General features: G+C 41.5%; 1 protein-coding gene across 7 annotated transcripts in view; it reads right to left on the bottom strand.

The window, feature by feature from the left end:
* The window catches only part of KCNMA1 (potassium calcium-activated channel subfamily M alpha 1), a 713,595-nt gene that overhangs the window by 42,652 nt on the left and 643,676 nt on the right, over positions 1 to 27,267 (bottom strand). For all 7 annotated transcript variants that reach the window (XM_046653011.1, XM_046653014.1, XM_046653010.1 and 4 more), the window contains one exon: positions 3,921 to 4,034. In XM_046653011.1, the coding sequence (XP_046508967.1) occupies positions 3,921 to 4,034 (114 nt within the window). The remainder of the gene's footprint in view (positions 1 to 3,920; positions 4,035 to 27,267) is intronic.

Genomic DNA, 27,267 nt, shown 5'->3' with positions numbered 1-27,267 from the left:
CCCCTTTTTTAACATTTGTTTGTTTATTATATGAGGTAGAATAAATGATAATAGGATAAAGGCTAGACATGGAATTATTTTTAAATGACACCATTTTGTTTCCCTAGAGAAAGATCCTAATGGGGGAAATCTTTGCTCTGTTCTTCCACTTTATCACATCTGAGCCCCCCGCTGTCTCAGCAGCTCTTGAATCACAGACTAATGGGTGAAAATGCAAAATGCAGGATCTGACAACTAGGCTTTGAATCCAGGCTCTGCACTAACTCCATTGGGCAAAGTGTTTCGTCAGTTTACATCTTAATTTCTCTTTTTGTAAAATGGGAGACATAATAGCAGCTTTCATGAAGTTGTCAGGAGACTCCTATAAGATTGTGCTTGGTGAACCTGGCCTGGCTCCTTGATAAATGTTAGCTGCTCTCATGATCCATGTTCTGTCCACCCACTAAGTTGGTAAAATTCTCAGCTTCCCTGCCTCCCTTCAGAAGTATGTAATGACTTGCTCAGCGATCCTACCAGGGTCAAGTCATAGCCTTTCTTCCCCTTCCTCCATTTACCCAAAAGCATGTTGTGGGCCACAGTTTATTTAGTCTTCCTGCTTTGTGAATCAGAAAATGCGAACTCAGGACAACATACAGAGGAATGTGGTTTTAATTACTTGTGATAGGCAAGAGGGCATGTGCATCACACACCAAAAGAAGCAGTGTCTGTTACCCCTCCTCAGGATGATGGGGAAGTCTTGGGACTAGACTTGGAAGGGAAGTGGCCACAAGTAGGGAGAGATGACTCCAGATTTTCAGGGAGCTGGGGATTTGAGTCATTGGGAAAGAACTCCAAGGCATGAGCCAGGGTTCAGTGAAAATCCTCCGTATTGTTCTGGGTTACCCAGTCTGAGAGGGAGAGCCGCCAGTATTGCCTAAAGCCACTTTCACAGAACAGTAATTATATGGGTGCTAAGAGATGATTAAAACAATCATTGCCAAATGTATGTGGTCAAATACAGCTAGGAAACAGGTTAAACAGCTTTAAACAAATTTCCTCCTTGGGAACTCCTAGGAGCCTTTGACCCACTAAGATGAAATGAGACTCTCCAAGTGGCTGAAGACTGGAATATACTATAGAGCTCAAAAAACTTGCTTGACCTTGGCATCCTCTGTGTCTTGAAAAAGGCATTTTACTAGTTTGATGTAAGGCAGAACACATCTCAGAACATGCAGCTCAATAGTAAATATTTGTGGGGCTGCGGAGAGGTGAAGTGGTCAGACAATGACGGTATGATTGTCAAAGGTGGTATGACCACTAGAAAAACAGGGCTTAAGGCAGAAGGTAAGGGTGATGTGAACAAATGGAAGGTTCTCTGAGCTCATAGAAGAAATCTGGTGCCAGACAAAGGCTTCAGGAGATTCAGTTACACTATTCGAATGCCTGAACTGTTGCCTCAGTTTTGGCGCACCAGGCTTTCTCTTTTCTTTCTTCTTTTTTTTTCTGCTTTTTTCTCCCCAAAGACTCCTAGCACATAGTTGTATATTTTTAGTTGTCAGTCTGTCTAGTTGTGGACTGTGGGATGCTGCCTCAGCGTGGCCTGATGAGCGGTGCCATGTCCGTGCCCAGGATCTGAACCAGCGAAACCCTGGGCCGCCGCAGCGGAGCACGCGAACTTAACCACTCGGCCACGGGGCCAAGCCCTCTTTTCTTTTTCACTAATCACAAATCAAGATATTCTAATTAGTTGGCAGCACATGAATTCCAAATAGAAAAAGAAATTTCCAGCAGTGATGATTTTGAAACCCTCTTGAAGGTTTCTGAGATGGAGATGTTTGGATGAATTTTCCAACCAGAGGTCTGGGCCACACAAGCTCCCTGGGTCTCTCACAACCCTAAGGTTCTGAGAAGAGCAATCCAGAAACCCAGGCTTTTAGCCCACTTCTCTAAACATGACAAAGACACCTCTTCTACTGTTGGAAATAGAAAATAGTGTGATACTCCTTGACCTGAGAGAATCTGTCCTGATAAATAGCTGTGTCCACAATAATGCAGTGCTGAATGGTGAACAATTTAGTCCTTAGTTTCTAGACACTTCACAAGCAAGATTACTGTGTTAAAAGTCTGATCTCTTATTTTGAAACATATTTTGGGGCCAAGAAAATGGCATGTTAGTTTCATTTGTGAGTCATTTGAAGGCAGGAGCCCCCTACCTCTTTATCCACCCTCCACCAAGCAGCACTTTTGCTGTCTCTATTTAGATCAATCCCCAGTTCTGGGACCTTCTGCTGATGGGTGCCCTTCATAGAATCATTAACCAAGTCATGGGGAATCATGGAAGGGCTTGACAAATGCAGTCATGACCGAAGCCCTTCACCTTCCTGATAAGTCCTCTCTGAATCTCCCAGAGAGGGCTCTGGGCCAGTGGGGTGGGGGTCAGAGTGCTGGGCTGTGCCTCAGTGACTGCTAACCTCCTTCTTGGCATCCTTCTTGAAATCTGGCTTTAGTGAGAAAATGTCCCCTAGGAGCTGGCTGCTTTTATGGCTTCAGAACCCGAGCTTCTGAGAAGGGGTCTAGTAGGAGAAAAAAGGCAAATGAAGTCAGAATAAAGGAAAATAAACAGCTGGAGGGAAGGCATCGTCTCAGGTTTCTTATCTTAAAATTTTTATACTTCTCCTTTGACTTCCTCTGAGATCTGTGAAGACATGTCAGTCAAACTGACAGTGTGTTGGAAGAGGAATCTAAGGGAGAAGGCGAGAGAGCAGGGGGAACACGGAAAAGAAAAAAAGGCCCAGGCCAAAGAAAATGAATTAGAGCAAAGATGCTTTGGACACAACTGCCAGGTCAGATGGGTGTGATCAAAGGTTTAGTGATGCTGTGTGGGGAAAAAAATCATTAAGAAAGGCCAGAACAAGACAGTCGATTCCAACCAGAGCCACAAATAAAACACATTCAAAGCAGTGCCATGGGGTAGCCTTTCTGTTACAGCCGGTAAAATAAAAAACAAGCTGATGATAGTTGGAAACACCAACAACAGAACAAAAGGAGATACTGATGTGAAGAAAAACAGTGCTTCTTACCCAGTTCAGTTATCATTAGAATGTGCGTCCCACTGTTTTTTTCCTGATTGACTGATACCAAAGGCAACTTGCCAGGTTTAGCTAATTGGATACAGCATTTAAGGGTTGGGGAAAGGGAGTGGAGGAAAGTACAGAAAAAGAAAAGAGTGAGGGAATAACAGAGGAAACATTCTCAAGTAAAGGGACCCAGGACCATAGGTAGGTAGTATTTGTCTTGGGGGAAAAAGACCACTCAGCAGTTTTGCAAATTCACAAATGGCAGCAAGGAGTGTCACGCCCCATTTAAAAGTTGGATTCCACTGGCCAATGATCATGGCCCTCAAGACCCCATTATGTTTTGGACCAGAGTGGCATTCACTGAAAATGGCCTTTGGCTGAGAAATTCAACTAGGATAGATCAAATGTAGTTATTACACATTAGCCCAGTGCTTCCACCCAGTTCTCAAAATGGGTTTGGCTTAGACCTGAGGCTTTGCACCTCAGTGGATGGTTCAGATAGTAGAAGCTGTCTTGAGGTGCTTCCAATGAAAATCACCAGAAGAATCCATGGTCTCTGCCTTTCTTTTCTTCCTTCTCCCTCCCTAGTTTATGACCCAATCTCAAATCCGTCATCTCAGGCTCCTTTGAAAACAGGGACCAGCATGAAGGAAACTGTCTATTCATCTTAGAGGAAAGACAGATCAGTTTTCCCTTTGATAATCTGTCATACTGTCACCCATACCTCTTTCCAACCTCCCCCAAAACAAACCTCACTAGAGCCTACTACGCTAAAGGAGCTAAGAAACAGGCCAACCTCTTCATATCCTACATGGTTGGAAGAGAGGACAAAAAAATTCATCCAAAGCTGACATTCACCCCTACCTAGTTCAGTGATGATGGGGATATTGACCCCAGTCGTGATGGATGGCTGGCGTAACATCCCGTGCACTGGGCTGTTATCTGGAGAGGATCTGTCCATTCCTGGAGGTGTGAACCCTAGTGGGAAGGAAAGAGAGAAGGGAGAAAAATCAGAGACGTGGAAATTTGAAAATAATGAAAGTATAGTGTACATATACAATCCCCCCCGCAAAAAATGTAGCTTATGTATTATTTACAGGTCAAAAATTAGCACTCGCAGGACAAACTGTGATGCGTTGCTTTTTAGGAGAACAAAATAGGAGACCATTCTAAATAATTCCAACCCACTTTGATAGTTCTCTAAAAGCCAGTCTCCACACCAATTAGTGATCTTGCTCACAGATTTTTGTTCCCCTCTCCCTCCAGGTATAATCCACAAGGATTGTACCTCTGTGCCTCCTTGAAGTTAGATATGGCCATGTGACATGGGAAATGCTCTGGCCCATGAAAAGTGAGCAGAACAATGCACATCATCACTTCTGGTACAAGTATTTGACTCTCTGCCTCTCTCCCCTGGTCTCGTCAGCCATGGGAACACGGGTTACTATGGAAATGAAGGCCGGGCAGCAGCCCTGGACAGTAGCCCGGACCCACCAAGCATTCTGAGTGAAAAAGCAATCTGTGTTGTGCTTAAGCCACTGAGACTTATTTAGTTGTTGTTGTTACCACAGCATAACCTAACCTATCCTGACTTTTATCTTAAACGAATTGATTGCTTATTCTCTTGCAGTGAGTGACTTAAGCCTGGGTTTTTGACACAGTTCTAGTCAAGGAGAAGTGGGAGGAAATCTGCTTGGGGGCTTTTAGGAAGTGTTTCCTTGCTCTTAAAAAGAATCACATAGGAAGAGATTCTCTTTTAATCCACTGGGCATAGCTTTTTGGCCTGTAGTGCTTGGAACTGCGGCAGCCATCTTGCAACTAGGATGAGCACCAGCTGAGGACAAAGCCAGCTTAATGATACTGGCTAAACTGAATGATAGAAAGATTGAATGACAGAAAGAACTGCCCATGAGTTCCTGAATTAAACAGCCCCAGAACCAAACCAACTGACCTCAGGATTTCCTACTACAGGAGATTTTATATATATACACATATATACACACACACACACACATATATATAAAATGAGGTTATAATATACAATATGAAATTATATATATAATAATGATAGATACACACACATATGTACATAATTTCTTACAGTAAAAAATCCTAAGGTGGGATAATTTTATATATCTATAAATGTATATATATATATAGAGAGAGAGAGAGAGAGAGAGAGAGAGAGTGTGTGTGTGTGTGTGTTTGTATTTCCCTTTGTTTAAGTCAATTGTGGAGTTTTTACTCGCACCTGAAGTCACCCCAACTGCCATGTGCGCCATCTACCACAGTGGACCCTTGAACCTCCCAGTGTGTGCCTAACAAAGACCTCATGAGGCAGGTAAGAAGGCAACTTGGTTTTGATTTTTCCAGTTTGGGCTTCTTTGAGTCTCAGAACCAAATCCCAAGTACATATTAGAATGAGCTTGGTGCAACTACAACTTCAAGTTTACTGAGGGTGAGAAATCGTTTACTGAATGGCTGCCTCTTTAAGGATGTTCATAGAGACATGTAAACATGAGACATGTATTTACCTCATACATTCATTTGGTGAAAATTAATTTTACCAGGTGAGGCACATGACAAGGGGTACCACCAGCTCCACGCTGGCTGCAAGGCCCAGTGTGCCCCCACCTCAGAGGATGGGCAGACGGACATTCACACTCACTTGGGTTTCTCCTCTTTGCCCTCAGTGGATGGCTATGCGGGCTTATCGATAAATTAGGGAATTACAGATAAAAAATCACTTGCTAAGTTTTCAAGGACAAAATTCCAAATAGATTGTGTGACCAGATTTCTGACTTACTCTCCAGTAATGTGACAAGATTGGGTTGATTCTAGTATTATGATATGTGTGAAGCTTTATCTCTCAGAAATGAAATGACAGGCGTTCAATAATTGCCTGTTGTTTTGGAGGTACATAATGCATGAAATGCCAGAAAAATATAAAGGGTTTTCCTATTTTCTGCTCTCCCCTGTATAAATTTCATACTATTGAGTGCCATACTTTCAGAAAGAAAAAGAAGTTTTATTTACTATTCATTCCCTGATTGCACATAAGCTTTCTCTATATATTGAAATACTGTGCACAGGGTAAGCAATTGTGAATGACAGTGTAGTGTCCATCTTTCCAGACTTTGGAATGTGTGCTTTTCAGCCAATCACATAACCAAGAACATGCATTTTAAATGCTACCTGTTTTCTTCCCCTAGAATAGTAGAGGGGAAAATTAAACTGTTTTCATCAGAAGTTTCACTCAAAAGCATGAAAAACTGCAAGTGACAGCTGTGCAGATTCAGTGGATGTGACGTTTTTGAATTTCTTCAACTTGACAAGTAAACACCTTAAATCGGTAATGCTATATGCATAATACATGGCCTGTATTTTGACATCCATCATCAAATGCTGACTTGAGAAAATACGAGCTTGTACATCAAGGAATAGCACCCGTAAAACAGGGAGAAATGCAGGTCACACGGTATTAGGAAAACTATATTTCATTACAGAATCTGCAACAAGCCAAAGCATCATTTTATTTCATCTTATTTAAAGACTCCATTTTCAGCTGTGAAAAGACTCAATTCCTTTGCATGAAACCTTCATTTAGAAATGACATGCCTGCCTCATAGGCCTCTCATTTTCCTTTCATATTTCATTTTCTCCTTCAGTCACCAAGCCTGGTTCCATTAGCATCTGCAAATGACAAACTAAGGTGGGTGTCCAAAGACATCTCTCCATTAAAGGTCTTCCTCTCTCCTACACATGACCCCAAGAACAGGGCACTTTTGTTGGCAAGAAAACTTCAGCAATGATAATGTCTCTTTCTATTTGGCTACTTCTCTAGCCACACATCTTTAAAAACAAAAGGCAAAGAAAAGAAATAGGTTCAATTTTTTCCCCTTTGTGTAGAGTTGTGTTAAAGATGAAGAGAATTTATTAGCACTGTTTTTTTCTTCAGAGGTCCTAATATGGGAAAATTATGGTTTGGAATGGCAGCGCTAACCCAGATTCCCTAAGTGAGCTTGCAGAGAATAGAAATTCAGGCACCTTTCTTCTGAAAGGAGGAGGCAATCCAGCCTTTGATGCCATTTGATGCCACCTACCCCATTCATCAAAGCAGCCATTGATAGAGGGGCAGGTGTAATTGGGTCCAGGTCTCTGATTGTCTTGCTCCCCATCCCATTATTGTCTGCTGCACTGGATATATTTGTGGTTGAACTTTAAGTCTCTCTACATAAAACAGGGCTCTACTTCTGCATGTGAAAGTGCTGACACATGGAACATATCCCAGGGATCCTAATCTATAGCGAGAAAATAGTGAAACTGGGAAATACTCCCTTTAGTAGTTAAGCTAACACTTGGGAAATTAATTTTAGAAACAACCACTTTTTTGACAGAAGAGATGACTGAGAATGTTGTCTTTAGAGAGATGGAATGAGAAGGAAAAGATTCAAGTCATCTATACCCCAAGCTCTTACCGAGATGGCCTCCTGAATCTTCAGATGTGTCTGCATTGCTCTCTATTGAGCATGGATGTGGGGGGGAAGTTTGGGACTAAAAACGACTTCTAAAGACTACCGGACCTCCTTCCAATCCTCGGGGGCAGAGGTAATGGGTTTATGTTACCAGTTCTATTCCTTTGGCATCAGGCATAATTGGGCCCAACATTGCCCCATCAAGCATGCTCACTCCATATGCTGTATGAGAACTTTAGGCCAAAGACTGGGTTTTCTATTTCTCTAAACTCCTCAGATTGTCTGCAGAATGCCTGGCCCGTAGAGAAGAAACAGAGTGCAATAATTAAGAGCATGGACTTTGAAGTCAGTAGTCTTGGGTTCAAACTCTGGCTCACCAAATTATTAGCCATGTAACTGTGAGCATAGCACAAACTCTCTCCAAGTGTCTGATTCATTGTCTATAAACTGAAAGTATCTCCTACATAGGGCAGTTTTGAAGATAAAATTAAATAGTGTATTCAAAACGTTTAGTACAATGCCTCGTATGAAGCAAGTACTCAAAAATGTTGACTACTGATGTTAATATTTTACTAGGTACACAATAAATATTTGCAGACAGGCACAGCATCCATCACCACCCCTTCTCTATGGGTAAAGAACTGAAGTGGCTTTTGGTAGATTTTAAAAGGAATTTTCATATAGAGAAAATCCTGGAAAATTAATGGGAAGGCAATTAGAAGTGTGAATATATTTTGGTAGAAATAATCAGACTAACCCAGTGATAAAAATATAGCCCAAAATATTTAAGGAAGGAAGATTCAGGATATGGGGATAACTAGGATTTTCTTTAGGTACGTGAAAAACTGGTGACCAATCTTCATGTATGAAAGTTTCCTAATTCCTTCTAGCATCTGGAGAATCTCTCTGTAGTCTTTTGTTTTCTAGACTTGATCTCCCATTTCCCTTAATTATTTAGGGGCATAAACTTTCCTCTTTTGTTTCTCAGGTTCCTTTTAAAATGGTTTTCACTACTCTCTACTTTCTCTTCCAGCATTCGTGTTCTTGACCGCTACTGGGCTCAAGTGAACAAAACCAGCAGGGTCTGATATTCTCTTCATGATGAAGATGCCCTTGGCTAAGCAGCACTCCGTCTCTGCCACAGAAGTTACTGAAGGTTAAGTGACCTTTAGTTAAATTAGACAAGGATGTTTCAGTTAGGATGGATTGGAATTAAAGAATTTAATAAAAATCCTTGGCCTATTCCTAAGAAGTGCAAGGAGAAGAGACACTGAATAACAAGAAGACAACAGGAAGATTGCCAAGGTTTCATTTTTTTCAGTTAATTGTTTGGGGTACCTGCTGCACGTATGCATACATGCACAGGATCGAAGAGGCACCATGTAGTTACAAGAAGAAAGACTGTGGGACTCAGACAAGATCTACCAGAGGGAAAGGCTATAAAAGGGTTCCAGGGTAAAGAAGACATGAATGCATTAGAAAACGAGAAAGACTCAATGGGATGGTCCCTGTGGAACTTAAAGCAAAGGCAAGGATGTTCTCAATCTAGACTAATTAAGATAATTGAGAATGAAGAAGATAGGCATAAACAGAACCTCAAGAAAAAAAAATAGCCAATATTTATTGAGTGCTTACTATACACCAAACTCTGCTCATGTAATAAGGTTTAGTTCTAAAACCTTCCTATGTAGATTCTACCATCTTACAGATGAGGAAACTGAAGCACAGAGAAGGTGAGCAATTAGCCCCAGAGCATACATCTAGGAATTAGCAGACCTCAGATTTAAACCCAGGTACATTGGCTCCAGAGTCTCCTCTAAACCAGCACACCATATGGCTTCTTATCACGTGCCAAAGCTGTACTGAGGGGTTTTTCACAGGCCACCTCCTTTCCTCCTCATAACAACCCTATGAGTGTAGGGACTGTTGCTATTCCCATTTTGTAGATGAGGAAAATAAGATTCAGAGCAGCCAAATAACTCCCTCAAGCATACACAGTTGCTAAACAGATGTGAGAGCTGTAGCCAGGCACTCTGACTTCAGAGCCCAGGGACCACCGTGCCCTCTGCTGCCTCCCTCTGCAGGTGATGTTCTCTCCTCCTCATGTGCCGACCTCAGCAGGTAAGTCTGAGGCCCGAGCCAGTCTTACTCTTTTATTGTTTTCACTTTTAAACAATAGCAGATGACAACTGGGAGCCATTGTGGTTATGCTTAACTTGCTTTGGTATGGTAGCATGCACAGCTCAGTACCTATAACAAATGCTTTATTACAGCACTTTTCCATGGGGGAAAACACAAAGTACTTTCTAAATCTCCCCTAGTTAAATCCCTAAGCCTTTCCATGGAGAGAGGGAGACAGAAATTCTTATCAATCACCTCCCCTAGAATAGATGGAGAAATGAAGGTAAGTGCCTCCACCACCCCCATAGATTTAACATAAAGGAATTGGTTTGAATGGTGGGCCAAATTATCTTTTATTGTGTGCATATAAATGATAGTTAGAAATCCATATGCTACGTTAAACTAGGGAAATAAATTAGGCAGAGTCATCTCGGTTTGCTGAGACAGGTATTCAATATGAAGTTGTAAAAGGAAAAGATCACCATTAAAAATGATCTATAAAGACATGTTAAAATCAAGAGAAACATCTCATATTACATCATCTATGAGATGAATTAAATTTCCTGTTAATGCCAGGGAAAAAAATTCCCAAAGCCAAATGTCAAATGAAGTGAAGATCAATAAAAATATTTTGATAAGTAAACGCAACAATGCTATTTAACACATGATTGGCAACTGCTGAAACATAAATTATCCAAATTTCCCATTGCTGCTTATGGGAAAATTATGCAGATTAGAACTTGATTAGGCTTATATCATGAGACTCAATTTGGACTTTTAATCTATTAAGCTCCAATAAATGAGGCATCTGAATAGCTCCCCTGAGCAAATGCAGTAATAGCCACAGCAGTCATTTTTTTGCAGTATGTATTCCAACAAATTCTTTAGCAGCCGAAGTACAGAAAATTTCATGTATAGATGCACAATCGCTTTCTACCTTGTGGGGGGAAAATCCACATGAACAGGCTTGATTTGGGAAATAGGGGTTTGGAAAACTCTGTAAGAGAGATCTGTCAAAGACAAAACCTCAGTTTAACCTTGTAATATTTTTTACAGTAGTTTTCAGTGGCTTTCCACAAAGTTGGAGTCTTGAGTCCTGGAGGCCAGGCAGCTGACCAGTGTTGACTTAATGAAAAAGGATTATTTACCAAGGCAGTAGCTTCTCCTGACACTGCGCAAAGGCTACTCCAGCTGACCACTTTCCACTTAGGAGCCCAAGGGGGCACTGGCCCCAACAGGGTGCTGGAGGTCAATGTCGGGGAGGCATGGGGGGAAATGCCCCTGACAGTTTCCACTGTGTTGTTATCTGCTTTAGTCTACATAACGCGTGTGCTTGGAGCTGATAACTGCCCCTACCCAGAGGCTAAAAACAGAACTTAGAAACAGTATAAATAGAGAATTCTGAGAAACCTAAACCACACTATTGGGTCTCTTTTGCCTTTTTACCAATCACTCAATGTAAGAGATTCAAGGACTCTGGAAGCCCTCTAATCAATCCCTCTATTTTACAGATGAAAAAACTGAGGCTCAGAGCAGAGAAGTTATTATATCCAAGGTCACAGAACCAGTTGGTAGCAGAGCCAGGATAGTTGATATCTGCTGTCATCTGCTCCTCTTCAACTCCTTCTCCACCTAAGGAACCCATTCCACAGTGTTTAGTGGTAGTGGTGGGTAGGGGCAGCCCTGTCCCCACTGTGGCCACAGGAGAGGCAACATGAAGACAGGAAATCTGACTTCACAGAGTCAGCAACATGATTTCCCATCATCCTGGACACATGGATGGTTTAAGATTGCCTGTTCCCCAAGCTGGGACCAATCCCTGTTCTCCCTAGGACCTGACATAAAAGATGTTAAAGATGCTGTGGTTGCAAAGCCAGAAAGATGTAAGTATGGGACCACTGGTGACCATTTAGCCCATGATGGGGCAAATGTATCAAGAGGTGAAGAGAACGAGGCACAGCTCCGACAGCACCATTCAAGCTCCTGGGCCCAAATGTGCCTAAAGCCACAGGTACCCCAGTTACATGACTCCCTTTTTGTTTAAGCCTTTTTGAGTTGGATTTCTATCTCTTGCAACCAAAGTGCCCCAAATAGTACAGTAATTGAGAAAAATCTCTGTTCTTTACTTAGTGAAATGGTTCATGTATGTCTGAATTTCTATCAAAACAAGTGACTGTATCTTCATTCAAGGTTTCTTCTTCCTTTCTAGTGACCAGGGACGAGAACTGGGTCAATACTCACCTCTATTTCCTCTATTTGCAATAAGTACAAATGATATTTTTAACAGTACTTTTTCTAGAGACTGTATTTGATGAAGGCCTTAGGAAGTTGGTCCTAGCCACTGTGTAAAGTACCTCGTCTTTTTTAGAGTCTGTGTTTTGGGTCTGAACTAAACCAAAGCAAACTAAACCAACCAACCAACCAACCAACCAACCAACCAAAGTTCTCTATTGCTATTTGCTCATCAAGCTTCATAAGATCTATTCAGCACTTAGATAAGTCTTACACACATGAAGCAAATATATTTGCAAGAGTTGTCTCTCCAAGCAGACAGTCTCTTTCCTTAAAGTTAGCTTAAAGAGCTTACTGTTCCTAATATCCATCTCTCAGAAGGGCTGATAGAAAGGCGGAAGGGTGGGAGGGAGGGAGGGAGGGAAGAACCAAACTAGTCATAACTCAAACACAACTTTACCACAGATTTGGAAAGAAACCTAATTATTCACCTGGTCTAATGTCTGCATTTGCCCAAGCACTCACAGTGTCATAGTGAATTTTCCACTTTTCAATTGCTTTTTACCCACCTCTAATTCATCTTACAACTTAAAAGCAAGATATACTTTGGCGATATGAATCAACTGACTTAAAACTTCACTTATCCTTTAGCCTAATCATTTTCACTCCTAAAAATATGTATACAGCCATAATTTCCTTATATTAAAGATTTGGTTACAACGTTCTTCCTTTGTAGTTATTAAGCAATAATGTTAAATTGAAAACAATGTGAATGTTCAGTTTTAGGAAACTGATTATGTTAAGTATGCATCCACTAAAACTATGCAGAAAAACATTTAATGACATGGAAAAATGGCCATGATAGAATATGTGTGGGAAAATACAGGTCTATACTAATACATATGATCTATTTTTGAAGAGAAAGTATTTATATCTACAGAAATGACACTAACGTGTCCACTTTCTTATATCTGCATGGTAAACCTATAGGGAGTGCATAATGTCTTCCTTCTGCTTATACGTAGCTGCTAAATTTTCTAAAATTAATACGTTTTATTTGTGCAGGGAGAAAAAAATTGCCCAAATCATAAACTAATAAAAGAAAAGAACGTGACACTTTGAAACCTTGTGTGATTTTTACAGGCTGAGACTAGCTGGTTGACATAGTGGATGGACTCAACTTGTTGAGCTGTGAGGATCCTAAAGGGCATTTTGAGAACCCACTTGCTTTGGAAGTTTGGGAAACTGAGGCTCTAGGATGGAAGTGACCAGTTGAAGGTTACAGATTAAGGGGCTTTAGAAGAACAGGGCCAAGAAAGAGTTTTTAGGGTTCCTGGATCTCTTCCATTTCAACTTCCCACCATTTTATAATAGCCACTCAATCTTACAGCAAAGGATCCTGAGTGTTCATGTGGCTCTAAAGAGCCCATGGAAACCCACAGAGTTCCATGAACATGGCTGAGGGGAGGAGCAGTTACAGCTGGTTTCCAACACAGAAGAGTGGCACTTGCTGATTCTCATCCTTGCTCCCACCAAGGCTTACCCAGTTCAGAAATCCATCCCCTGGCATCTCCCAACCCAGCTCCTACCCCTCCTTCACCTCCTCCAGGAAGTCTGCCTTGACTAACTTCTCTCCCCCATTTACTTACTTCATGAAGACATTTTCTTCTGCACTTTTTTATTCCCTTTATTTACTATTTTAAACTGTGCTAATTACTACATGCTAATGTTTATATGTTTTGGGCATCTTTAATGTTCTCTTTGTTTTATCTTCATACCTGTTGAATTCTTCATTTCAATATGGCATAGACTATGCATGGACTCTTTGCTGCCACTGCAAGAGGACAAAGGCTGTTTTGCCACTAAGACAGGATCTCTGCTTTCATGCTGGATTGCATTTCCAATAAACTAAAGGCATACTGTGCCAGAGAAAAGGTAGATAGATACATTGCAAGCCAGTGATATAAAGTGGATACTAATAAACACACAGAAACCTCCTTGTGCTGCCAAGACTATATACCATTTTGTTTCCATTACATCAATTTTTTCTCCCCCTTTTATGAGCATTAATCAAAGAAATGCAAAGCGCTCATTAAAGTGATAGATTGACTGAAAATGTAGCCATCTTCACATTGTAAACAGTTTCTTTACATTCTCAGGGCTATGGGCTTTGTTTTTTCAGCATTTGTCATGTAGTTCAAATGTCCTTTTACATTTAAAACACCAAATGCCAAATGGGCCCAGTTGTTTGGTTTAGTGTGAACCAATAGCCAGCGTAGCAAAACCCAGAGCTACGAAATCACAAGCAAACTAAAACATCCGTATCTTCAGTGCACAGAAAATTAAGTAGCTGTAAAAGATAGATTGGCAAAGTGATCCAAAGTATCGCCATGCAATTCAGAAAAGGCAGAATGCCATCACAGAACCTTTCCGCCAGCTGTCTCTGACAGGTTCTGCAGACACGGCACCTGGCCTGAGATAGTGGCCAAGGGGCCAAACATTTGATAGTCCTTTAAAAGAAAGCACTGTAAATGTTTTCTTTTGAGTTTTAAAGGCTTTCCTGCATATATGTTTACGCTAGCAGATGAATATACAACCAGGATCTTGGATCTTTGGCGTCAGGCATTCCTACACACACACACACACACAAAACCTTCACTAAAGAAGAGATTGATTGGTGCTAGTCTGATTTTGAGCAACTCTTTTTACACCATGGTCAATATCCTTTGACCACAACCTGAAATGAGCCATAACGTTGTGGTTAAGAACTTGAATTGTGGAGTTAGACTGCCCGAGTTTGAGTACTGCCTCATTTGGGTTCTAGTTTTGTGATCTGGGGCAATTTACTTAAATTCTCTGTCTTAGTCTCCTCATCTGTAAAACGGAACAGTAATACGTCAAAAAGATTAAATGAGTTAAGTAATACAGATACACTACTTACAACAGTTCCTGGCATAGAGTAAGCACTTTATAAGTACTAACTTACTTATTATTACTATTATTAAATTATTTCAATATAATAATGGTAATGCTGACAGAGAAATGGACAGAATCCAAAGACATGGTTTTGGCCCCAGGTCCATTACCAACTCCTTGTGAGAACTGAGAGGGATTCAATGTCTTACCCAAACTCAAGGCAATGCCCCAACCCCTTCTGGCTCTCAAAAACCTATTATACTAGTTCTGGGGTATTGTATACAATATTGGAACCATGATAACTTTGGGTTTAATCACTCAATATTCAGGAATGACTGCAGGGTTGGTTTTTAAGGAAGTAGAAGATACAAGCCCTCTTTTCCAGCATCCTAGCACATAGTCTGTATCAACAAACACACCAATATATGCATACAAGAGACACAGACTAAATGCACTGTACCATGACAACCATGTGGCTTGCACATCCCAACTCTAGGCATGACATCATATCTTCTCTCAGGAGTAACCCAGAAGGCGTGATCTTCCTTCCAGGAGCCCTGCATCCACCCCACTCACTAACAGACAATACAGGTTCATCACCTGCTGTGTGATCATAGTCACGGCAACTGCTCTGGTCCTCAGTCTATTCATCTGTAAAATGGGGATGAGTCTGAGGTCCCTTTCAGCTCCAACGTTTCTGTCTCTTTCATCAGATCAAATTTAAAAAATAAGCTCACACAAAATAAACGAGCAAGAATCAAGAGACTCTTACAGAGGCTCTTCCCAGCTCTAGTGGTGATCCTGCCTTTCAATTCAATTTTATACCTTTGACCAAATAAAATTTCAGTGCCCAAACCAATGAGAAGGATGTACTTTCTCCAAAGTTGTTATAATGGCTGAAAAGCCCATAAATAACCATTTACTAAACAAACAGTATGGGCTAAAGGAAGAGAAATTGCTGCAATTAGGCTCCCAGAGTCCGCAGGCATGGTACATAACAGTGCGGCTTTCTCCTAATCCTCACAATATGCCACCAGTTTTTCCATTTTCTTGAAGTTATCTTCATATTCAAGATGCTATCCCCAGCCATTGTGGGCTTTAGAACTACTTTTAATTTTAATTTAAAGAGCAATTAAAGAAAGACAATGAATACTTTGGATAATAAAGTAAGTGATTAGCAGCATGCAAATGACAAAGGCTTAATGATAATACAGTTCTAGTCTCCAAAGGGCTTGTCTTCTTGAGAGAAAGCCCTTTCTACATGTGGTTGTTCAGCTAATGTGTCTCAACCCACAATTACAACATCGCTGACACCATTAACCAGTGAAACAACATCACTTCGCAAAATCCTTGTTGTCTCATTAAAATGGAAAGGGTCAGGTAATTCACCAGCATTGTATGTCTAGTTTTGTTGTTGGTAATTAGCAAACATTACCCAGCATGGACTCCTGCAAGGAGCTAGAGAAAACTTTGTGAAATATTAAAGAGGAAAGTCTTTATATTTCACTGGAAAATTGAAGAGGTGCAGTAATATTCTCCTAATATTCTCCCTGTCACTCCCTTCCATTTAGGAAAAGGAAGGAGCAAGCTGAGAGTCTAACTTGGGGAGAAATGTTAAGAATGCATTGGGAAGTCACTGTCCAAATCAATACCCTGAGTTGGGCTGTGTATGGGCAAAGAGAGTCTGTGTCTCTATTTGCAAAAGGCAATGTGGTGGGGAGGACAGGAAAACTGCAGACTATATCTTTATTACTCTTACTTAGGTCTTTTTGAATTAATCTCCTTGAAATAGAGGAAAGGAACTATAAAAAGTTTTCTCTTTGGAACACTTTATCATTTAAATAAGCACCAGAATTGTTTATTCAAAAAGTTATTTATATATATTTTTAAACGTAGAGATTGAGGAAATATATCCCAAGGCCCCGACTTCCTGCCTCCCTGCTTCCTAATGAAAACCTCTGTAGACACTGGAACTGAGACCCCGCCCAAAACACCAGCCAGCACTTGGTGTGTTGTCAGGAAGCAGAATGGTATCTTATTCTTTAAATGGAACTTTTGGAACATAAAATACATTCCAATAAATGTGAACAGAAAATTATGAATTCATTAAACTACTTTGGTATCTTGTGCTATATATAATATTTATATTCCAACTACTGTAAAATATGCTTTAATATCTTTAGGCAACTATAAGGACTTAAATATTTATAAAATAGCTAAAGATAAAGTATGGCCCTCTTATTCCTACATACAGATGATGTAAGACGTGCAATCAAAGACAATAACACTGTCTGCCCATTTGTCATCTTAAAAGAGCCGATCAATGCGCCGTCCCTCGTGTGCCATCTACTTAAGAGTTGTTGCCGACACAGGCAACTCCAGAGGAGTTTGTGCCTTAAAAACTACCTAGAGTGCTATACTTCACAGAAAACAGGGCTTTCTGAAAATGGAGACAAAACAATAAATTTGCAGGCAAAACAGCTCCAAGAGGGGCTTCAAAATACTGCTGTATTTATCTCTGGGACATCTGGGAATGGGAAGCATTTTGATTTAATATTTCATAACACAGAGGCAATTGCTTCCTTGCACGGTATATAATTAATGCTCATAAAAAGAGGGTTTTTAAAAAAAATTCCTCAGTATCCTAAAGGCAAATAAATAAATAAATAAATAAATCAGAAATAGACACACGTGGACTTCCTTTAGAAATGTAGAACGGCCTCATATAATCCAGTGAAAAGGAAGCGGCCATGAATTTATAATCACCTGGGGCCTATTAAAAGTAAGTTTATAGATTAAGTGTGGAACATCAACCCTGACATTCTCATTATTTACCATCCTTCCTTGTCGTTAGACCCAGGGTCTGATTGATTTTCAAAATTCTTCATTTCCTAACTGATTAGGCGTTCTGAGAACTACCTGCATCCACCGGCCTTGATCTCTCCCAGGCACACTTTCTGGGTTTATTTTCCCTGCTCTTTCTGGTTCAGGATGGTATAAGGCTGGGAACCACCTGGAAGTCCACGAGTCAGGGTCATTCCTCACATACCTTGCATTTTCATAATGTTCCTTATACCTTCCAAACTCTCGCAGTCACCCTTAGGAGGCTGCCAGTTCTATGGAGATGCAAGCTTGTTGAGTCAGCAGCCCTGGGGAGAGGATCACTGATGGTTACCTTGGGTAAAGAAGGGACTAGGCCTGTGCTTCTCAACTGGGGCAACACCATGGTTCTGCATCCTATGCTTGCAATCTGATGCCTGCATCCTATGCCTAGAGTCTGAGTTAATTGCTCTGGGATGTGCCCTGAGCACGGCATGGTTTAAAAGTTCCCTGGTTGATTATAATATGCCCCTAAGGTGGAAAAATCACCGGACTAAGTAAACTTCCTGAATTGGTATGCAAATGTTTCAGCATACATCTTTAGGGACAGAGAGAAGATCCATCATTCTATTAGATATTTAAAGAGATCCAAGACCCCTTCCCTAATTAAGAACTAATAATCCCCTAGGTCTCCAGGCTGAGGGCCAAAATTACTTTTTTAAGGGAAAAAGAGGGAAGCCAGGTGCCACTTACCATCTAGCTGAAGTAGCACGGGCCCTATTCTGCCAGTAGCAACTTCAGATTGGTGTCATTTCACCCAATCATTAGGACTCCTGCCACAACCAAATGCCATAGAGCGGATGTGAATGAGGTCTTCTGTCAGCGAAGCTGTCTGAGGCCTAGCCTCTCTGCCTCATAGAGAAGCTCCGTTGTGAGGTGCCACCCTAGCCTGTCTACAGAGGAAAATCCCAGTGGCTGCCCCAGTTCTTCCTCAACTCTTCTGTAGGCTTTTGTAAGCCTACCTTACCTGGACTGCTCACGTCCCACAGCTGTCTTGGTTTCCATGTGTATCTACTGAGAAGCAGAATCAACAGGAATTCTGCCTGCTGGGTGCAAAGAGATAACCCCACCTTGCTATATGTTATTTTGGTGGAACAAATAAAAGAAAATGATAAAAATATCAAATAATAATAATAACAAAAATAGCTAATGTTGCTTGATCTCTATGTACATCCCAGGCACTAAGTGCTTTACATCCATTCACTCAGGGCTGCCATGTATGGTTGTGAACGTCGGGCACGGGACAATAGCTCATCAAAGTGGCCGCTACTCATATCATGGACATGCTATATTTGCATTTATTAAATCTTTTTTCCTAGAACATGGTAGTAAAGTGTATTGTTCAAACATAATCAGTATATTATGAGAATTTTGCAACAGACGGAAGTAAAGCGTCTTGAGAAAGGAGTGACTTTTTCTGACTCATGTAAAGGTACCACATGGACTAGAGAAAGCCCCAATTCTCACTTATTTCTCACAGCAATTTGATGACTCAGGTGCAGTTAGTGTTCTCAGCAAGAAAATGAGGCACAGAGAGGTTAAATAGTTTGCCCAGATCTAGTAGATGGCAGAGCTGGCATTCAAACCCAAGCTGTCTGTTCCAGAGCCCACATATGCCATGGTTAAACTTGACTGCAAAGTGCTATTTCTATAGACCCTGATGTTTTGTAAAACCCTTCTGCAGCCATCACCTCTTTGGATTCACACATTATCCCTTAGGGTATTTAGATGGGGCCACTTTAACAAACTCCACTTTACAGATGAAGAAATAAAATCATGGAGTGTTTATACAAAGTCAAATAACACATGATTGACGTAACGGGGAATTAAAACCTGGTACCTTGACCCTACGTGATTGTGTCATCACTCCTACAGCCCTGTTTGTGATTCACCATCATAAACTACAGCAACAAAACCCATCTGCTGAATTCCTCCTGCCAAGGTGCTAGAACACCATTTGCCAGTCTGCTGCTGAGAGGAAGGTCCATCTCCATGTGGCCAGGAAAGCCCTCAGGAACCATTCAAAGCTCCCTGGAGCAGAAAGTAGAGACATTTTCTGCCCTTTATTGAACTTTAGAGGTCTTAATCCTACAGCTTCCTCAGGCCTTGGGCTGGTACTGTGTAACCGTACCTGCAATGAGGCCAGTAAAAAGTGGACGATCAGGAGCTACTAGCAAAAGTTAAAGAAATGGGATGATTTATACTAGAGCTTGGACAAGTCTGACCACAGCTCCTACCAACAAGTCCAACATCTTCCATCTTTGTAAGCCTTGCCTAGCGCCCGGCTGTCAAATGAATGAAGAGTGACTTAAGCCTGGAAGGAAAGGATGTGGTGTTTAATAAAGATATTGAGCTGTTTCATCTCATTGGAGAGCAAACTAAGACAGAGCATCCTGCAAACAACAGATATTGGGCTTAAATCATTTACCTGCTCACACAAACCTCTACTAAGTGACCACTTTGTATGAGGTGCCCCGTAAGCATTTAAATATATTTCTTACTGTTGGTGGGAGTGGGGAGGTCATTAAGATGATAGAACAGGCCATTCTTCTGAGGGCCTGTCCAAGTAAACAGTGACTCACCTACAATCATTTCCTTTGACACTGTGAAACCTTTAAGCCCCCTCAGTTACATCATTAGAAGACACACAGCCAAGTGCCCTTTCATGAACGCACTTGGCCTTTCCTGCTTATGTGCCTTCTCTCACTCAGCCTTGATCCCTTTTATCTTCCCAAAGTCCTTTCACTTATGATAATTATATCTATTTTCAAATTCAACTCCGCTTACTCTGGAGTCCCCTCTCTGATCATCGCACCCAAAGCAACTTCTGCATTCACATAACACATTGTATGGTACCATCCATGGACTTAGAATATCTGGTAGAAAATCTTTACAGGACATATCTAAGAGGATGCTCAATAACTACTACACTGCTCTTCTAGAATTTGGGGAATAATTTCCCCCCAAATCTTCCTTGAAGTATAATTGAAGTACTTAAGGACCATTCATATCCTTAAATATTCTATAAACCCAGAACTGAAGTCATTTATAAATCAGTTGGCTTCTTTGCAGGGCCTTTCTGAGCTAATGCCCATGCCGATCTTCCTCTACTTTTTAGTATGTGAGCTGCCAGCACAGTATGGCCACTAACAGAGTGGTGTAGGTCCACACCCAGAAACTAAACCCGGGCTGCCAAAGCAGAGTGCACTGAACTTAACCATTAGGGCACTGGGACTGGGTCAGCAGGGCCATTTTTTAAGAAAAGAAATAAACGTTTTAGGATTACACATAAGTTTTTTCCTATAAGAGAATGAGTAAAGACAAAAATGCATTGGATGGTTGGCTGGGGTCATTTGCTAGCTTGAGGCGTGCATGCTATCTTCACAGTATGTGGATTAAATTCATGCCCCAGAAAATTACAAATGACTCACACCATGCATTTTGCAAGGTACTCTGGAATATTCCAAATCCCATATTGTTAAATATGTGCATTAAAGTTGTTCCATACAACTTATTTTATATGTCTATGTCACTTCTGCCTATAGATCCCATTAGCATCACGAGAGCATCATGGAAAGAGCAAGGACACTAACCTCAGGCATAGGATATAAACCAAATTGATGCTCAGGAAAAGAACTATTGGTTGATCCATCTTTGTCCAGAGTCTCAACAGGGGCCTTAGAGAGTCCATGGGATGACAAGACTTCTTTTACCTTTCTCTGATTATACAACTGCACTTTCCTCCTACAGGACAATTTGTCTGGACCATTTTCTGAGCATAACATACCACCTGAAACCCTAGGCTTTGGGAGCTAGAGTGGTCTGTTCACTCTCATCTTCTCCCTTCTATGGAAACTTTTACCCAGAGACTGGGATGAGTAGATAAAACCTGGAATTATTTTGTAAGTTTCTGGACAAAAGAAAGCAATATTTGGGTCTCAAACTTTCCACCCTCTTTCTGACAGCTCCAAAATCAAATCTTTTTTCCTGTTTATACAGGAAAAAAAAAAAAGCTCCAACAATTATACTGTTTGAGGAGGTAGGCTAACCAGAACTCTTCATACTTCTCCCAACTCCATTCATTTGTCTGGTTGTTGTAGTGAGGCAGACTGGGAGCAAGAGAATCCTAGAGTCTCTGATTGTTGAGAGGGGGGTAGCCAGAGACCCACAAAATTGAGATACACAGAGACAGGAACATGCAAACAAACTCCAGCCCTTAGGTGCAAGGAGCAGTTTAGGAGAGGAGCTGGCACATGTCTTGAGTGCTTTCATTTTCCTGAATGTTTGTTCCCAGGGATGTTTCCATGGCCCTTAAAAGCAGATGTACAGATTCAGGCCTGTTCTCATCAGAATAACACTTGTTTTCTTTTATGGGGCAGATTGATGTGGTGAGAAAAGCCCAGGCTTTGGAATCAGACAGTTTGGGGATCAACTCCATCTGCTCTTGTCTAGCTAAGAGACTTGGACAAGTTGCTGAGTTTTCTTGAGCCTCAGTTTTCTCATCTGTAAAATGGAGATTATCAGGAAGATCAAGCAAGATATTGTATATGAATGTGCCTGGTGCATCACTCAGCTGAAAAATAAAGGAATTCTAATTTTTAACAAGGAGCATTAACTAGGCACACAAGTTTTGAGGAGTAAAGAAGCTTCTGAAAGCCCGATGCTAGGGCGATGAGTTCAACTCAAGCCCAACACCACCCCACATCTGTTTTCTGTCACTGAAGCTAAGATTTCCTTTCACTGCAATTGTCCCAGGCTGAGCACAGCCTGAGCAAGGAAGCGAATGTGCTCTGCATGCAGTTAGGAGGAAAAGGTCATTTTGTCTGTTGTTCCTTTTTCTTCCCCACATCCACTCCTCAAAGAAGACCTTCATTTATGAAGGGCCTAAAAACCTCCACAGGTTCAGAAAGTAGTCCAGCTTTCTCGATCTCTTGTTACAGCTACCGTTGTTTTCCTTGTTTCCTTCACTAGGAATTTATTATCGGAACAGTAAACAACAGTCTTAAGAGGATCTCTCATGTGGTGAAAAATGCTATGTAGGAAAAATTCTCCCAAGTTGAACTCATTTAGAAAACAGCTCCAATGGTTGCGTTGCTGAAATACATCTGCACCGCTGGGCTGAGATTCGTCTTGTGATGTCCACGGAAGAAATGCAACAGGGCAGGCCCCTTTCTGTACTGGAGACCTGCTCGGAGCCCTAAGCCAGATTTTCTTTATTGTTCAGTAAGCTCTTTTAATGAAATGTACTACTCTTATTATAGAGGACTCAAAATAAGATCTAAATCACAAACCAATAAAAGAAAATTATTGGGCTGGGTATCTAAAGTTACTACCTAGAGGCTACTCCAGTGTAGTATTTATAAATCTCTAAACAGTTAAGTATAATTGTCTTTCTGGTTTTTGGGAAGGAAGCCAACAGCAGTTTCAGTTACAACTGAAGAAAAATATTTTAGCACTGAGCTTTGTTCATTTGGTGGGTATAAAGAGAAATGGCTTCTCCCCCACAACCATTTCAGAACTGAGAGAGAACACTGTGGTCATGAAATGTTATATAGGAGCAGCTGAAAAAATGCTTCTCTGATTTCAGGGAGGGAGAATGTGTGTGAGGACATGTGTATAGGTATGTTTGCAAGTGAGAGGGGGCAACCTGTGTGCAGGGGCAAGGCTTGGAGGAATAGAAGAGGAGAAAAGTGGGAAGGGTGGGTGTTGAAGAGGGTGACATGGGAGTTGAAGATGGGAGTGGTGTGTTAGATTAATGGAAAAGCCAGATGTGCAGCTGTTCACCCCATTGCAGGCTGCTCCCCATCTTAGACACAAAGACAGTGCCATTCTGGAAGGCTGTGAAAGCTTCCACTAAAAGACCCTTTATGACCCCAATCCTGCCAAACAGCACAGCTCTCTCTCTGGAGTAAGAATGTAAATCATCTAAAACACAGATCTCTATGTCATAAAAATCAAGAAAATACCAGAGACCCTCAGTTATAAAGAACCACAGAACTCATCTCATCCAATTTCTCTCCCATCACAAAGACCACATCAGTAACTTTCCTTTGGCAAAGGGACATGCGAAGATAGGATGCTCACTACATTTTTAGGCAGCCCATTCTGTTCTGGCAATGTCTTCTTCTGTAGAGCTAAAATCTTATTCTCTTTAATCATTAGCCATTGGTCCTGGTTTTGTCCAACGGAGCAGAAGATAAAATGGCCTTCTCGGTCCACTAGCCCCATTCTCTTAACTGCTTGGCAAGAGACATGTCGTCCAAGCATTTCCCCATTCTGGTCATCCCCTTGGCAACATTCTCATGTTTGTCAATTCCTCCCTTCAAATCTTCATAGCTCTTGACACACTCACTCTCAGACTGACCAGGATGAAACTACCACTGTTCAAAATAAATTATGCTTCTATCAATGAGGTCTATCCAGGCTGTCTTTAGTGATTATTTGAAACAATACTCAATGGTCTTCATTACCTTCCATCCTATGGGTTTTGCCCCAAGGTTTCAGTTTAGGAAGATCATTTTGAATCCTGACTCCTCATATCCAATAATTTAGAGACCCTAATCCACATGGTCTTCCCCAAACATAAGATAGAAGTCACACTTTCTTCTCTGGAACAGTAAAATCTTTCTTAGACCTTAGGATTTTCCCTATGCCCCCAATTAATGCTGCCTTTTCAAGGACCACGGTCACACTTCCAAAAATAATGGCATTTCCAACTTGAGGCTCTTAACCTATGTTGAAATGCAGACAAAGAAAAGCATCCGCTTATATGTGGATATAACTTAGTGTAACTGTGGCTGAGGGCCATGGAAGGTTCCAGGAACCATGTGTGTGCGCATGCACATGCACATGAGTGCATTGTGAACATGCACACATACTTGTATGCCTGTTGGTGTGTTTGTGTAAGTCCACTATAATTTTTTTTAACTTGGTGGTTATAAAGAGGCATAGAATATGGAAAAATAATTTAGAGGAAGTGAGGAAAACCAGGCAGGGGACATTCGTCCTGGGTTTGGGACATATTCTCCTCCCCACTGGGGACATTGGGAGCCCAGCTCAGTTTGTGGTTTCGCTGCTTCTACCAATAGTTCTCTCTGCCCTTTCTAAGACATTCTTCAGACTTCTGTCTTTCACCTGTCTTTCCTCATCCTTTCCTCTGTTCCTAGAGCATGAGCAACGGGGCAGATCTCTAGCTGTGAACCTCTCCTGGATTCAGGACTTCATTTCCACCCATCTGCTTTTCATGCCCACCTGGATTTTCCACCAAGCCCACGTGGAAATGAACCATCACTAAAACACAATGTTACCAATACCACTTTCTCCTGCGGTCAGCCCCTTCTCTCCACAGGCCTCTTCGCAGGAGTGTGTCACCATCCTCCCTCACTGGAAGGGAAGACCACTTTCATGCAGTCTGTTTTACATCTACTATGTTTCACACTAGAACTTCCTGTTCTTCGTCCATTCAAGGTTCCTGCTCTCCTTCTGGATAAGCATAGTTCCTACCCACTGTCCCTGTATCCTCTTCTTTTCAACTCTAAACAATGCTTCCCAGGGCTGCCAGATCAATCTCCCTAAATCTCAGGTCCAATCCCATGAATCTCTTGCATTGAAACCTTCCATAGCTCCCGAGTGCCTACTGAATTATTTATAGCTTCCTAACTCATAAACTGATAAAAAAATTATTTACGGCTTCTTAACCAAAGAAAAAATCCTCAACGCCCAACCCACACTTCAGCCTCATGCCTCCCTGCTGTCTTATATACATCCTGTATTTCTGCCAAATTGTACTCATTGCTGTCCCCCAAACATGTCCCCATGTACCTCTGCCCTTTCACTTCTGTTCTTCTCTCTGATTGCAGCCAACTCTATCTGTTTCTACTTACTGAAATCCTATGCATTTTTTTCAGAATGTCTCTTAAACCCAGCCTCTTCCTCTTCCTGTCTCTAATATTAGCCTCCATGGATTGTAATTCTCTCACAGTGATAAACCAGCATTCTGAACAGTTATACTTTTGCATCAGTAGTTGCAAGAATCAGGAATGTGTTTTATGACCCTGTCTTCCCAGCAATACATGCCATGCACAGTCTGGGCACATGACAGGTGCTTAGTAAGTGTCTATAGAATTAGATTAACACCCTCAGGACAGGCAGCATGAACCGAATGAATGCAGAGCATATAACAGGAAAGGGAACAATAGAGGAACGTTAACACCAACATCCAAATTTAGCCCAGACATTGACATTCACATGCTCCATCTTCTTAAAGAGACCCAGGCTCTAAGGGGAGCCTGGCTGCTGGCTTTGGAGGTGAGCAACATTGCTCTTCAATAGCATTATATTGCTAGATCTCAGCTCTGCTGCTTTTACAAAGTTGTGGTAAGGAAGACAGCCTGTCTACTGAGCAACTAATATCCTTACTTATCACCTTGAGACATGCGGCAGAGACAAGACTGACAAACACAGCCAGTTAGGCAGAAAGCAGTTAGAGTCTAATGTCTCTACCACATGCCCTCATCCCTCTTTCTCCACTTAGGGCTTTTCCTTCTTGGGAGAGCTAATGACTATCAAAAAAATATGAAAGGTAGAAGGCAGACCAACAAGTTGAGCCAAGAATTGTCCTGAAGAAGCAAAATGGTTTAAAGTTTAGGATTCCCAGGAGGTCAGGAGACCCAGGTTTAAATCATTACTCAATCTCTGCATGCCTCAGTGTCTTACTCTTTACAATCAAAATAGTAACCTCCTTCCCTCACACACCTTTTCTGAGTGCCATCTAGAACAGTGGGTCTCAACCCTGGCTCTACAGGGGAATCACCTGAGAGCTTATGAAACTCCTGATGCCCAGGCTGTACCCTAGACCAGTTAAATCACAAGTGCTTAGGTGCAACCCAGGCATCCATATTTATTAAAGTTTCTCAGGTGATTAAATGTGTGGCCAAGGGTGAAAAACAGTGATCTAAGAAATGCACATTGTCTTGGTTGGCAAAATTCCTGCCACAAAATGGCAGCAAATGTTCACAAAGCATTAGCATTATTATCATGGTTGTTGTTGGTGGTGTTGGCTTTTCGTCATGGTTCATTTCCACATGGACTTAGTGGAAAATCCAGGTGGGCATGAAAAGCAGATGGGTGGAAATGAAGTCCTGAATCCAGGTGAGGGTGACAGCTAGAGATCTACTAGGAGCAGAGGAGAGCCTCAGGGGAGAAGATGAGGTGGTGGTAGCAGTGATGGCAGTATTCAGATGGGCTTTGATTTGGGTGTGGAATTCTCATGGAGAAAAATTGTTTTCAGTGTAATACCACCAAGTTCTGTTCTGGCTCTGCAAGGAATATTTCATTCTCTGAGGTCATCACATATTCCTCTCTCTGATCAAACTTCCCACCCTTTGGCTCTCCCACCCCTTACTTCACACCCCTGTTCTTTGACCTCATAGGGATTTATTTCTTGCTTGTTTTCTGGCCTCTTTGTCAATAAGTCTCAACTCTGATTTATCTCCACCTACCATCTTAGACCCGGCAGCTGCTCATTTTAATACTCTCTTAACAGCACCATGGAATCCTTTGCCTCCTCCAAATGTGCATCCCAACCT

This window comes from Equus quagga, chromosome 2, assembly GCF_021613505.1.
Source record: "Equus quagga isolate Etosha38 chromosome 2, UCLA_HA_Equagga_1.0, whole genome shotgun sequence".
NCBI classification, from domain to species: domain Eukaryota; kingdom Metazoa; phylum Chordata; class Mammalia; order Perissodactyla; family Equidae; genus Equus; species Equus quagga.
The sequence above is the reverse complement of the archived record's forward strand: the minus strand, read 5'-3'. Positions and strand labels throughout refer to the sequence as shown.